General features: G+C 40.4%; 1 protein-coding gene across 6 annotated transcripts in view; it reads right to left on the bottom strand.

Annotated features, from left to right (window-relative positions):
- Window positions 1-5,720, bottom strand: part of fam184a (family with sequence similarity 184 member A) — a 125,331-nt gene extending 119,611 nt beyond the window's left edge. For 4 of the 6 annotated variants that reach the window (XM_034899673.1, XM_034899674.1, XM_034899675.1 and 1 more), the window contains exon 1: window positions 4,920-5,720. In XM_034899673.1, the coding sequence (XP_034755564.1) occupies window positions 4,920-5,084 (165 nt within the window). In that variant the 5' untranslated portion in view covers window positions 5,085-5,720. The remainder of the gene's footprint in view (window positions 1-4,919) is intronic. The other 2 variants (XM_034899677.1, XM_034899679.1) reach the window with 2 other exon arrangements.
- Window positions 5,721-15,635: the final 9,915 nt, after the last annotated feature.

Below are 15,635 nucleotides of genomic sequence, written 5' to 3'. Positions count from 1 at the left end.
ATTAGCTAAAAAAGTCATTTTCAACTAGTTTCTACTTTGTTCACCTGTTAATACATTATGATTCTGTGGTGCTGCTGCACTACAGAACATGACTCGCAAACACCGTACACAGACTCCAGTATTTCACTATATCGGTCTCTTTCCATCCCTACGTCCAGAAAGGCATGAAATAGCTCAGAGGTCTATTTCTGACTTGCTTTGACAGACACACACACACACACACACACACACACACACACACACACACACACACACACACACACACACACACACACACACACACACACACACACACACACACACACACACACACACACACACACACACACACACACACACACACACAGCTAGGTAATACACTTGTTTTAAAGCATTCTCCTGACGATGCATAATGACATCCTGCCCACTCACATCAGCGCTCTAACAAAAACCACGAACTTCGGTCCTGATTCCGTGTGGACAGGTTACAAAATCAGGTTTATTCCATTAGAAAATCCTCGGCCCACTTCTCATTGCCCTGAATTATAAATTATATAAAAACGTGTTGCCATAGCAGCAAAATCCCCACATTGCCTTCATTTTGACAGAGGCAGCACAATACAGAGCAGAACCATCAGAGGGTCTAACTTATAAAATAAGGCTTTCCAAAAATTATGACGGCAAAATCCTTGCAGAGCCTGAACTACACAAAGGGCCGGAAAGCAGCTTTGTGGGATTAAAAATTACTGCAAGAAGTCTTAAATAGCTGTGGCAGCAAACAAGTCTTGCATCACAAAACATGAAATGAAACGCCACAGGAGAATAGCAATCAACGACTGATTTACTGACAGTGCATGAAGTCCCTGCAAAAGCGTAAACGTTCGAGTCAAAGCCGAACTGACAACACTGCCGCATCCTTTGGTACTGGTGCTAACTGAAGAGCACATCATCGGAAATCAGGAGATTCAAAGAGGAAGAGACCAGTCAAAATGCACCAAAATACAACAAGGAATGAGAAATTGAGGATAAAAAACAAAAGGGAACTGAACTTGAATAAATCATAATATGCAAAGTAAGAACACAAAAAGACACTGAAGGATTAAATTAAGCCAGTCAGAGTCTGAAATGAAACATTCAGATGCCCGAATGACTCGAGTCGTCCTCAGACACAGCGAGCTGGGAATCTTTCAGCCTGTAACGTGTCGGCGGCTCAGAGAGGTTGCGAGGTTGCGGGTTACTTCTGAATGCGGCTCTGGCCCAAAGGGGGCCGGCGGTCAGCGGGAGCAGATGGCCCGCATGCCGTCGGCCCCTTCCCCTGCTTTGTTACCGGGGAACCGGGGCTCAGATGGGACGCCTGTAGGACAGTGTGGGGATCATGGGACTTGACAAATGAAAACACCATTCACTACTGTTTCTGTTGGTGAAATACTAGCTGGAAATACTGTTAACTCAGCTTTTACTCTGTAATATCCTCACGCCATCATCAAAGAAATACCTGTATGAAATATCCAATTAAACTAGGTTTAATATTGGATTGGTATTTCAAAATAAAACTGGTAAGATGTGGACTTTCCAGAAGTAGTTTTGTGGTCACTATGCTTCCAATTCATATTTTCCCTTTCAGATGGATTATTTAAGCAATATTGCATGAGCGAGAGATTAAGTTAACGTCATTATTGGCACAACGAGTGCGCCGAGGTCCGTAAGCATCACCGAAGTGCCGATCATATGACGTTAAATTAAACCCTCGTGGAGACCGACCAATGAAGGATTTTTAAGGCCGATACCGATGCAAATATTCGGTCATTTTAAAATCCGATGTGCAGATTACATTTTTTTTATTATTAATTAAATAATACTTTAAGTTAAAAAAAAAATTTAATTGACCAATATAAATGCCAATACCGATATATCGGGAAATGGCAAATATGGGCCAATAATATCAGTCCGACGATGTATCGGTTGGGCTCTAAAACCTAGTGTAATACTGTGACTGTACAACAACAGTTAACCAACTATATTATAAACTACAGTACAGCAAATCTAAATATCACTGCTATGACTCAGATATCTACAGATTTTTAAGTTACTATACGGCCGCAAACTTCGAGCGACAGAGATGAGTTCCTGTCCCTATAACGTAAACCAATTACTCAATTAAGTTGCTTTGTGGAGATAATGAGATTTCTTAAATTTAATTATTACCGCACATATAAACAATACTGCATTTCTAGCTCAGTGGTGTTGTAATTAAGATATCTGCACTCCTACAGTCCAGCACAACTGGGGAAATGCAAGGCATTTAATAATATATATTATATAAGTAAATGAGGAGTAATTGTATGTAAGATATCTGCCTGAGTAAAAATCAACAGAACAACCAGATTTAGCTCTTGTACGTCTGCAAAATTCCCACGTAGCAGCTATTTGTAACATAGCAACGATGCACCGGCACAGCTGGAAACACACTGAGTCGTTCGGACTCGATGAATCACTTTATTTTATTTTATTTAACCTGAAATGTAAAAGAAATTAATCATGTATTAATAATGTATTTATCACAGCTGGTGAGGCAATGTTTTGGGCATAATTTCCCCCAATAGGGACGTTATTTTGGTAACCTTTAAGGTCTTGTTTGGCATTGTATTCTGGGTTTTTAGTAATTTGAGGGTCAAAATACATGTATGTCTATGTAAAAATGTGACTAAAACTCAACTATTTTATCTTGAAGGTGAAGTTATTTAAATGCTGTAGAACCATATTTTTCACTTTTCAAACAAATTTAACTTATTGTTAAAGCAACGCTTGTTGGCTTTGAGCTGGATTTGGCTAAATAAATTGAGTTCAGCCACCCGGACACAACTATTTGTGATTCCCTGTGTAAAGTTAAAGAGGTTTTTACTATTTATTTTGCCAATCTGCCACTCTGAAACCTGACAAACTTCTGAAGTTGCGAATACGAATTTCAAGTATGGCGATCACATAATTGCCTCAGAGAAGTGTTGATTTATTTGGCTTCATTTGTAATAACTGCTAACCAATAGAAGAGAGCTTAAACATTACATATAAGATGATTTATCCGACTATAATCTAGAGAATCAAGGCATGTGGAAATGACTGTAGAAAGATCTAAAATGCATTACATTTACATTAAAATAAACATATACAGGACGTTCTTGTGATTATATACAGCAAAATAATGTAATTTCACAGCTAGATACTGCTTTATTACCGTAAATCTGAGCGCCTGGCTGCTGTGAAGTTCCAGTAGCTGTAGATGCATTGTAATTTACTGTAAAATACTGTACATTACTGTGAAAGTAATGCAATTAGTAGCCCGCAATTTGCTGTGAAAACATTTACAGTGTAGCTTTATGATCAAATATAACCAAAAAAAACACTTTTACATACAAAATAAGGAAATATAAAGCATGTAATTTCCTTGGTGTGTGTGTGTGTGTGTGTATATGTGTGTGTGTGTGTGTGTGTGTGTGTGTGTGTTTGTGTTAGGTACACAGGATGTTTTGATGTAGAGAATTTGCTCACAAAGTGAAAAAGACTTATTGAAAGCCCACACTGCACTAAGGCTTGACACACACCTTGCCCAAGGCTGCTGAATTATGATTTTTCTCTTCTTTTTTTTTTTTTGCAGCCTCCACTTCCTTCGCGACAAAGAGAAGTACTCAGAGCACAGATCTTATGTTAGTGTCTGTAGCAAATCCTTGGAGGAAATAACCAAGTTGAGGTGTCAAAGCCTTCGGTAGCAACGACAAAGCCCCTCGAACAAAAGGCCAGCTGGAAATGAAATGTGCGAGGATCGGTCAACCTACTGCTGGATGATAACGACACACTGGAGCCACTGACGGCCTTTGACCCTGGGTGAATGTTGTGGGGGGGGGGGGGATGTGCTCCTCTGTGTTAGAAGTTTGAACCCTGTCATTTTGGCAAATGAGAGATAAAAGCAGGAGGAACAGCCTCAGGGCAAAAAACATTTGGATGCCCATGAAAGCTCACATGTAGACTCCAATCAATGTAGGAATATAACATCCTAGTCAGCTGGATTAAAGCAAATTAAATGTTAAAACTGAACAAATTCCTGTTAATGAGCTCGTGATTTATACAGTACAGGCTACACATGTTCAGAGGATTGTATGCATGCTGTATGAATACATATGTACCCAATCAAAAGACACCAAATTGTAATTCAACACACGTTTCATTCACCTACACTCCAGCACAACTGGGGAATTGCCAGGCATTTAATAAAATATCCTAAATAAGTAAATAAGGAGTAAAAAGGCAATTGTGTGACTGCAACAGGATAGTAAAATGGCCAGTTATCAGCGAGTCTCTTATTTTTAATCTCATTAGTCTCATTTTCAAGTTCATCAAAGTTTGGAGGAAGTGCCTTATTTAGCTGCATAATTATTTAAAAAAGAACAACATTACCCCTAAATACAAGCAGTCTGCTGCTGCAGGTGATTAATGACTGGTCTGATTAATGGAGCAGATACTGATGGATGCAGCATCCGAACAGACTAGACTATCCTCCTTTTCAGTAATAAGAGCAAGGATTTATCCAGACTCCATTAAAAGGGTTTGACCTTTTTGGGGTCCTTTGCGGTTCGTCTTAAATCTTAAATGCATGATTTTATCGTATTTCTTAACACGGCTGCTGTAGTGAGCATATGTAAAAGTTATGTTTTTATCTGGAAAATTAGTGTTTTTTGTGCTTTATGAACGCCGAAAGTAGCCTACCAAAAGATTCTTGCAATTCAGAAGGATTTCTTTTTTATCTTGTTTTAATATATTAGCAAATAGGTGCAACTCCTAATGGAGTTTGGTGCCCAGTTCCTACACAAGACCAGGAGGAACAGGGTCCAACCAGGTCCGGGAGAGGGAAGAATAAGGCCTCATATTAACATATGAACACTCCTTACCTTGGTTAGCTGCGCTATTTTCTTGCTCATCTTCAGGTGCAGGTCTTGGGTATATTCCATGGCGATGCCGGTCTGAAAGGGCATGCTGGTTGCAGAGGAGGAACTAAATTTGCCCTGACCGGCGGGGCAGTAAAACTGCTGCTGCCAACCCGACCCAGTCGCCATCTTCACGAGGATGCTTCAGAGAGATATGGGCTGTAATAATAATAATAATAATAATAATAATTTCAACGGTGCAAAGGAGACGACCAGCAAAGCGGTGGAGAGGATAAAGAGAGGGAGGGAGAGTGTCGGATTTTGTCCTCGACACAACACAAATTAATCAAATATATGAAGCCTTTTTAGCCCACAAGCTGTTAACGTTTTGTTTCATTTTGCTTGGGTCCGGAAAATAGTGCAACCGGAGGCTTATTGTTGTGATTTTAAGCTCTAGAAACGTTAGCTACCACCATCGTGTCCGTTGAACAATGTGTCCGGTTCCAGCGTTCCGAGGTGCGGGTATGTCTGCTGTCACCTGCCGCTGATTGGAGGCTGTTTTCGGGCTTCCGACTGGCTCCCGGTCGGTCACCTTGATACCGAAATTTCTCAACGGGAGCCGTTAAGAGTGTTTCCTCCTCGGTGCATTCCGGTTGCATTGACGGAGAGTGTGTACCGATTCAAGGTACGTGTGTGTACGTGTGTGTGTGTGTGTGTGAGAAAGAGTGTGTATCGGCTCGGCGGTTGGTTGCTGCTCCTCTGTTGCCATGGATCACCTCAACAGTGTATGCTGCATTCACGTAGGATGGGAGCAGCGTTACCTTCAGGTGCTGTCGGAAATCTCGAACTTAACGACGTGTTAGCGTACGGGATGCTAAACGAAAGATCCAGCGAGCGTGGTGGGGGGGGGAAGCGAGATGTCACGTTCAAGGGGTGTCGTTATTTAGCATTGCTGTGATTTAATTTGAAAAATCACACGTTGAAAAAACTAAACTCGTGTTTGGAGCCACTTGTTTAAGTTGCCCACATCTCAAGGCTCTTCAAAATAAAACATCTCGCCAACAATGAGACAAATACAAACATACATACCTTTTGTATATTTAGTCAATCAACTAAATTAGCTTAATTAACCGGACTTACACACACTAATTGGCTTTTATCAGTCAGTTCCCAATCACCTGTAGTCTCATCACATTGGCCAACCATCATAAGTGAAATAAAATGATATATCAAAAAACTAAATAGAAATACAAGAAAAACAATAACCCTGGTGCTACTGGTCTCAATATGTCTAATACATTGTTTGATGAGTTGTTGGTTTTACTCGTTCTGTTTTTGTTGTTCTATTAGTGTCTGTTGAAAAGCCCAATAAAACAAAGTAGCCTAAAGAAAAATAATCCAGTACAACAAGAACATGTTATCGTCTCAAATTTAATTTTTAGAATTAAGAAAAGTATTAAATTAGTCACTTCTCAGAGATACAATATCTACTACCCCCTTCTTTTTTAGGGCTGTCACAGCTGTCATGTTGTATTAAACGGACTGGATACATGTAAATTAAAAACAAGGTACGTTTTAGTGCTGAGATGTTGGGTTATTCCTACCATGAGTTGACAAGAAGTGGGTTATTAATTCTAATTTTGCTGGTAAATATATTGAAAATCAACTAGTTTACCGGTAAACTGGCATCTTTTAGGTGTATATGTTTTCCTGCATATCTTGATTATAAAAATCAATACTGGTTATAAGCTTAATTGTCTATGGATGTAAAATAATTGCATTTACTGTGTGTGGTCTTCATCAGTAATTACCAGTATCTGCAGTTGGGAAACCTTATCTTCACAATAAGAGTATGTAAATAAACGTACTGTATGTAATGTATCTGAATCTATATTGTAATACTCAAAAAATAACATTTTGTTTCATATTGAATATTATCAGTAAAAAAAAAGCTTCATAGTCCAAATCCACTTGCACTAAACTTAAAAAAATCCCACATTTAACATGAGAAATCTGTGCCATTTTAATTAAATACAATGCATCATGTTTGTTATGGTGCGGAAGGGAAACCCCAAATCAGAGTAGGTAGAAGGATAAAAAAGGCTTTATTTCACAAAAACCAAAGTCCCAAAAAACAAAGTCCAAAAGGCAAATATATGGCAAAGGTCCGGGGAGGGGAAACAGAAAAGGCACAAAACAGCAAAAAAGGGAAAACTACCCGAGGAACACTCACGGGGAAGATCAGGAACATCAACGGGAACACAGACTGGACTAAAGGATCTGACAAGGGAAGCAGACATTAAATACACGAGGTAACGAGGTAACGAGGTGACGAGGTAACGAGGTAACGAGGTGACAAGAGGGCAGGGAAGCAGGTGGAAAACATCAGGTAATCACAAGAGAGGACAGACACAGGAAGTAGATCTAAAGACAGGACGGGACGGAAACAAGACTTCAAAATAAAACAGGAAACCGAACATACAGACACTCAGGGGGACACAAGACCGGACCAACAACACCAGACCGGGGAGAAAAGATACAAACACAAAACAGAGGACCAACAACACAAGACAGGACCAACAGGGGACGAGAATCCAAAGGAAAAACCCCAAACCACCATGTTCCTTTTATACCATGGTAGCCTAAATGTATCAATAGAAGTTTTTGGTAAACATCTTGCGTTCTGTAATCAGCAGTCAGGGTCCTTCATGTTGTGTCTGTGTGTATATATATATATATGTATATATGTATATATATATATATTAAGGTGATATATGAGCGTCCAATTCGATTCTGTTCTCATCTTGCACGTCATCGCAGGTTTTAAGAAAGATTAAAGCTTTGCCCACCATCAGGTGTGCAAATGAGTGTACTGTATGTATCTAAATCTATATTGTAATACTCCACTAATAACCCTTTGTTTTATATTGAATATCATAATAAAAAAATAAAAAAAGCATGATACTTCATAGTCCAAATCCATTTGCACAAAACTCAAAATGACAGCTACACGTTTTACATGCACTTCAGCAAAATGATCACACATAACATGACAAATCTGCGCCATGTTAATTAAGCACACTGCATCATGGTCCTTTTATACCATGGTACATGTATCAATAGAAGTTTTTGGTGAACTTCTAGTGTTCTGTGATCAGCAGGCAGGGTCCTTTCATGGTGTAATATAAAGATGATATATGAGCATCTACTTTGATGCGGTTCTCCTCATGCAGATTAAACCTTGCCCACCATCTGGTGTGTAAATGAGTGTTAACTTTCACCACGCCACTTCCTGTTTGGCCCCACAGAGACTCTAAAACACGGCAATAAAGGGCTACACGCCTGAGACAAAGTCGGGCTGCCTTGACCCTTGTTTTCACTTTGGGGACCCTCTCGTGCCCCCTCGGGTAAAAATTGACTTATTTAAGGGTTATTTGGGGATTTTAAATTGAATAAGATGCCCCAAAATTAATGAAAGTAGAGATCTGTTCTTGCCAAAGAGCGTTGGGTGGAATCAATCATGTTATTTTGGGGAATAAAAAAGAACATTGATACAAGAAAACAGGTCAATGTGACCCGTGGACAACATGAGGGTTAAATATTGCATTTCTATTAACTGTCTTTTATTAGTAATAACAGTAATAATTCACATATCTTTATTGACAATATTGTTTGGCATTATTTCAGTAGAGGTATGCCTAATAAAAAATAAAAACAAAAACCTTCCTGGGTTCATAATTACTCTTGTTCACTGAAGCCAACATTGGTGCATTAATTGATCCAAGGGGTTTTTTACTGAGCTGGGGTTAAAAAAGTCTTCTCTTACTTTGCTCCGTGGTCTTTGATTAACTCACAAAACTTTCTCCATCTAAATGATCTAGTCCCATTAAATGATTTTAAGCTCTTGTTAAAATGCTATGTAACTCAAAAATGTACCTGCCACATGTGACCCGTTCCTTTCCTCTATGTGTGATTTTGACTATGTTGTGTTTCTATTTAAATTGTAAGTGGTGTGCCTTCTTGACCAGGTCTCCCTTGCAAAAGAGATTTCAATCTCAAGGGACTTCCTGGTTAAATAAAGCTTAAATAAAATAAAAAATAAATACTCTTTGTCTCTGTATTGTTGGGTCAAATACTTGTTAAACCTTCGAGGACAGTTAAGCTTATTGGCGATGCTACATTGTTGGAGAAAGCGATGGTAAATATTCATTAAATGCATTTAAAATCACGCTAAACAAGAGCGATTCCCGGTCTGTTAATAAAGAGATGAAGCTTTGAGGTTTTGAGATGATTCACTACATAACACAAGGTTATCACAGAGGCTCAGTTGTTGGCTAACGTGCAGAAACCCACGGCGGGAGCAGGAGGCATCAATAAGCTGATAAATCCCCGCATCTTCAATCATTTACCACCAAAACCTCCAAAGCCTCCGCTTATAAAACAGAATCAAACATTCAGGGGCAGAGTAAAGCAACAGCTGATGAATGACAGGATGTTATCTGGGTTTACTGGAAGCCGTTGTCTCAGAGACCCGGTCTGGATGTCCCCGGATGTCTTCTCGTTACAACAGGACTCCCGGGATGAAGGGTCGGATGGTCCAGACTGAATATTAACGGATGAATTGCCATAAAACTTGTTAAAGACTTTTATTTTAAAAAAATGGACTGCATGTATCATCCGTGGTAAAAAAATTCAGATCACTGTGTTGAGACCATTTTGTTGATCCCCTGACTTTTCAACTAGCGCCACACTGTAAACCCTTGATGTAGATTTACAGCTAAAATCTTACTGTTTTAATATTATACAGGATCATACTGTAAGTGGCAATTCATTCTTGGAGAATATCATAGCACTATCTGCAGAATGTTGCAGAATACAAGTATTTACTGTAAATTAAGTAGTTTACTGGAAATGCTGCTGCCAGGATATTACTGTAAATTTACAGTGAAAAGTTTTACAGTGCAGTTCTTACTGCTTGTCCAATATTACTGGGTACCTCCTCTTCTTATGAGCCTTGTTCAATATTACTGGGCACCTCCTCGTCTTATGAGCATGCTAATGTGCTAACACGTGTTTAAAGAGCATTACTGCCTCATGGGAACGCAGTCACTTTCCCTCTTGGCAGGGAAGTGAATTACTGTGATTTTCAAAATGTCAAAAGACTGGCGACCACTGTGTGCAGAGCTGGAGCCAGAGGGCGATTAGCTGGGCGTAGCAGGAAGAAAGTGTTGTCAATCTTCCTTGGCTCACTCCTAGTATGAAAAAAACAAACATATTTCCTGAGATGTCTTAAAGACACAGCTTCCAAATACACATATGGGGATTTTACTTGACCTTTGCCTTCCAAGTAAACAAATGCGGACCTGGTCTGGCTCACGTATGGCTGCCAAACCTGGTCAGATTTAGGAGTGCAGACTTTTAGGAACCTCAGCCTAAGGTGGCTGCACTCGGGCCAGCCGTTAGCCAACGTCAGCTCCTGGGAACAGGTGAGTGTTCGTCGGCCAAATCTGGTGCCTCATTAATTAAAAGATGCTGGATTTAAGCCACTACTGCACCAAGGTAGCCTACTTTATTTTGACTACCTGTGTAATGAAGGTTCACATTTAGCCACACATGTTAGAATTAGTGGACATTATTGAGCAGGACACATATTTCCAATACCTAATAGCACTTATGCCCATGGTATTTTAAAAAATAGTTATTTATCTTGAAAAATATGCCACAAAGAAAAATAAATGGTGCATACATAAATACAATGCCCATGGTACGTGGGCTGGGCAATTAGCTGATGAGTTGTCAGTACACTGTGGTTATTATAGTGAGAATAACTTATTTAGTGAGCCCAGGTCCTCCGTAGACCACTTTCCTTTGGCATCATGTCTTTGTCATTGAGGTGGACTGCCAAAGGACACTTATTCATCTGTCTTCATATCAGTAAATCAATAAAACCAAAATACTCTCAGAGGAGCAGGTTCCCTTTGTGCTTCTGTTTTTCAACAATAGCGGTCATCTTGCAGTGACAGGAACAGAATAAGATCAGCCTCATATATATATCTCCCTTAATTTGTTAAATCCTGTATTTGGAAACAGAATCCTTCTACAGTAACTGGCCATTAACACCATCAACTGCAACAGGGTGTGTACACAGAGAGATGAGTACTGTAAATGGTATTATTCCACATACTTTAAAGATATCTCATCACACTGCACTGTGTGTATGTCCAGTGAGTTGCTGTTTGAAAAGGTGTCATTCAGGAAAGCATAGTTAAAAATAGAAGAAAATTGTGAAGAAGTATTTGTATACTTTATGATAAAGTTTAGGTTTTCATGTAATTTGTGAAATATTGAATTTGTGTGAGGTACTAGATTCAATGTCCTTTAGTTTCTTTTCTTATATTGGCATATTTAATCTCCTTAGTGCATATCTACGTCCTCATCACTGCTCTAGGGACACGCGAAATATTTCATTCTGAAATATTAGACCTCATATTATATTTTGTTGGACAACATAATTAAACAATTGCTCACAGGAGTGTTAAAGTTAGGTAACTTGGAGTAAACACTTGTGTCCTCATTCTGTGTGGACCCAGGCTTGATGGATGTTAGTACCACTGCTTTCCTTTGAGTTATCACCTGAAATAATTTCCATGCAAAACACACAAACATGGCGAGTGCCGGTGTCTCCCCTGAGCCACAGGTCTGCAGTCATGTACCATCAAACTGAACCCTCAGCAGCTGTGTTAATTAGGAGCAACAGCTGCTGCACTGTGGGGTTGGCGTGAAATGGAAGAATCTTTAGCAGCAGTGTCTTAGTCAAAGGGAAGAGGGGGCAGATAACCATGAAAACCTGTAATCAGTGGTGGAAGAAGGGTTAAAAAACTTTAGCCAAGGGAAAGTAGCAACATTAAACTGTGGAAATACTCAGAAGTAAAAGTCATGCATGCAAACTCTTAAGTAAAATCATCAAAATGCTGTATATTTTACCTAAAAGTACTCATTATCGTGCAGAATGGCCCATTTCAGAATCAGAGGGGGAATTAAGGGGGGTTATTACACAAGGTCAAATCAGACATAACTATATAAAGGGTTTATTTTCTCCCCAATAAGTGAAAATGAAATTGAGCCCTAGCTATGAAACAGAATCAAAAAGCATATGCCCTCATTGGTGTTACATCACCTAGGTGGGTGGGGCAAGCATTAAACAGAAAGTTGACCCTGAAATGCAGGGGGGGGAGGAGGGAAATCAAAGTACAAATTGAAATGTGCACTAATTAGCTTACACTAGTCTTGAGGTCTTAGGTGCCTCAAGGGGCGGTAGGCTGACTCCGGAGGCAGTTGCAAGGTACCGAATCCAAGGTACCAAACCCAAGGTACCAAACCCAAGGTACTGAACCCAAGGTACCGAATCCAAGATACCAAACCCAAGGTACTGAATCCAAGATACCAAACCCAAGGTACCGAACCCAAGGTACTGAATCCAAGATACCAAACCCAAGGTACTGAATCCAAGATACCAAACCCAAGGTACTGAATCCAAGATACCAAACCCAAGGTACTTAACCCAAGGTACTGAACCCAAGGTACCAAACCCAAGGTACTGAATCCAAGGTACCAAACCCAAGGTACTGAACCCAAGGTACTGAATCCAAGGTACCAAACCCAAGGTACTGAACCCAAGGTACTGAACCCAAGGTACTGAATCCAAGGTACTGAATCCAAGATACCAAACCCAAGGTACTGAACCCAAGGTACTGAATCCAAGATACCAAACCCAAGGTACTGAACCCAAGGTACTGAATCCAAGGTACCAAACCCAAGGTACTGAACCCAAGGTACCAAACCCAAGGTACTGAACCCAAGGTACTGAATCCAAGGTACCGGCGGGCCCAAAGGGCTGCAGCCTCAGCCATGACAGAGGCAAAGCAGCGGGTTTGGGAGGACTTTCAGCACCAAAGTGCTTCTAGAAAACCGCTGGCCACCTCAGGAGGGGGAAGCGGGGAACCATCCAAGCTGTGGACAGTAAGGAGGGGACGCTGTTGACCTCAACTAAAGAGGTAATAGAGCGGTGGAAGGAGCACTTTGAGGAACTTCTAAATCCAGCTGACATTTCCTCTAGGGTAGAGGCGGAGCTGGAGGATGATGGGGGATTGTTAAGTACTGGATTATATCTCCAACCTGGCCTGGGAACGCCTCGGGATCCCCCAGTCGGAGCTGGTTGATGTGGCTCGGGAAAGGGAAGTTTGGGGTCCCCTGCTGGAGCTGCTGCCCCCGAGACCCGATACCGGATAAGCGGTCGAAGATGGATGGTCAAAATGATGAAAAAAATGGAATATATAAATAAGAAGTACTGTCCCATTCACCCAAATGTTACATCTAAAAAAAAAAAGTTTGGGTCAGTTTACAGAAAGGTGTATGGCACGTCTCTCTGGAACACGATATAACCTTCTTTCCTCCTCAAATGAAAAGGTAAAGACACCTTCAGGGATACAAAAAAAATCACACACAAGATGAAAATTATGAAACTGTCCCAATCACCCTTAATTCACCCTGTATCATATCACTGGATTATAAGTGTTGATGCATTAATGGGTTCATCACTTTGATGTTGCAGCTAAAAATTGTGGAGCTAATTTTGAAGACTTTATACTGCTGGGTGACTTAATCTATAATAATATATTGTGTTTGATTAGTTGAATTATATTTTGCATTAACTTAAGCTATCAAAACAAATTTAGAGGAAGAAAAAGTACACGACTTACCTCCAAAATCTAGAAAAGTAGCAAAAAAAATAAATACTCAAGTAAAGTACAAGTACTTTAAATTCCCAAACTTCCACCCTGTTTTTAATGCAAGATGAAAGAAGGTTAGATCCGTTTGTTGAGAAGAAACTGATACAAAAAAACAACATTTCATGTGTGATATTGTGAGCTGCCGTCACACGTCTGTCTGGAGATAAAAACCCAACCTGTTGGCACTTTGATCGTCTCGGAGCATCGGAGCTGTGGTAGTTAAGGTGTGTGACGAATGCAGGGAAGCTCATGCTGAATTTAACACAGTTGCAGCAGAGAGATTTAAAAAACGTCCCTGTACCCGGCAGAGAGTTATATTTGGAAGTTGTGACAGGGTTGAGGATGCTGATGCTTTGTTATCTCCGTGTTGACAGGTTGTGCTACAAAAAAGGATGCAGTTCTACTCCGAAATGGGGAAAAAAAACATCTTAACCCGCTGAAGTTTTACTGCAACAGTGGTTTAAATTACAATATGAAAATATTGGACGTTACTTTTAGGACTGTATTTTGTCATGGCAACACAAGATACACCTTTATCATACTTTTTATAGTACATGGAGGTTCGATCAGCCAGAAGAACTGAAAGCTCCTGTGAAGAAGAGCAGGGATTTTAAATACCTGAAAAAAAATCTATGTGATGTAATCATTGCCATTAAACCTCATGTTGTCCTTGGGTCAATTTCACCCGTTTTCAGTGTTTTAAAAAAAAAAAATCACAAACAAAGTCAACATTAGAAATATCAAATAACTGGAAAAAAACATTAAAAAAGTGACGGGAAACAACACAAGGGATGAGCAGTCCTGCTCACTGATGATCCAGCAGTCACCTCAGGTCAGATCTACCAGCAGACACATGTTGCTGTTAGAATTTCCTAACTAACGATCGGATCTCTGATGAAGGAGGCTGAGGGTCTGAGTGAGAATTAAGAAAAGGTTTAATGCAACAGCAATGATGAGGATGATAAGACCAGACAATAAAACACATAACAACAACATGCTAACTCTGCAGCTGACAGCGGACTGGATCCATGCTTCCCCCATGAAAACAGTCCTGAATATCCCTAAATCACACTCATTTATGCCCTGCACCTGGGGGCGGTTCCTTTTCACCTGGTGCCTTCAAATCCATTCTCATTGGTCCGCCGTTGTCACGACAGCATGCCGAGTGCATCTTCGCTGTCCAATGAGAATAAACGTGCTGCTAAACTCCGCCCCTTTGGGGGTCGTTTTGGTTACAGAACAAAAAGGGTCTGTCGTGTAAATGTGAAATTCTAACATAATCAACATTGTATTGTCCAGACTGAGACAGCAGGGGACAGGAGACAGCAGGGGACAGGAGACAGCAGGGGACAGGAGACAGCAGGCCCCCTCCTGGTGTTGGAGCAGGAAGCCCCTTTCCACACGTTGAATGCCTGACTTGACCAGATCAAATCAAACCGTCAGAGACGGAGAGGGGGAAGGTGAGGAACAAACTGCCATCTTGACCTCTTCACACACTACATGCATATTAATCCCATCCTGGCTGCATCATACATGCATTGTTTATAACTTTTTTACAACTCAACACTGCCCATCAGTACTTTGGTCCTTGCATCAACTAATTGCTTCCTATTTCGGCTGTCAATCAGTTATGAATATGCGATATGTCAAGCGTGATCACGGCTTGATGACTTGTAAACGGGCCACATCCTCGTTAAAGTGGCTCTTAATGAGCCGAGAGGGAAGTGCTGGCTCGGCTTCAGCCGCCCGAATGTGGAGATCGGCATTTAAATCACAACATGACGGGGCAACGCAAGGCTAATGAAGATATATGATGTGTGCTCACGTAAAACATTGTATTTCTAAAACACTAAGAATGATTATGACCCAAATAAAAACACAAGCTGGTATTTTAGAGAAATAAAAATAAAGGAGAGCTGTGGGAATATGGATTGCATGTGGTGCAACAACA

This window comes from Etheostoma cragini, chromosome 18 (genome assembly GCF_013103735.1).
Source record: "Etheostoma cragini isolate CJK2018 chromosome 18, CSU_Ecrag_1.0, whole genome shotgun sequence".
NCBI lineage: Eukaryota > Metazoa > Chordata > Actinopteri > Perciformes > Percidae > Etheostoma > Etheostoma cragini.
This window is presented reverse-complemented; position numbering and strand designations above follow the sequence as displayed.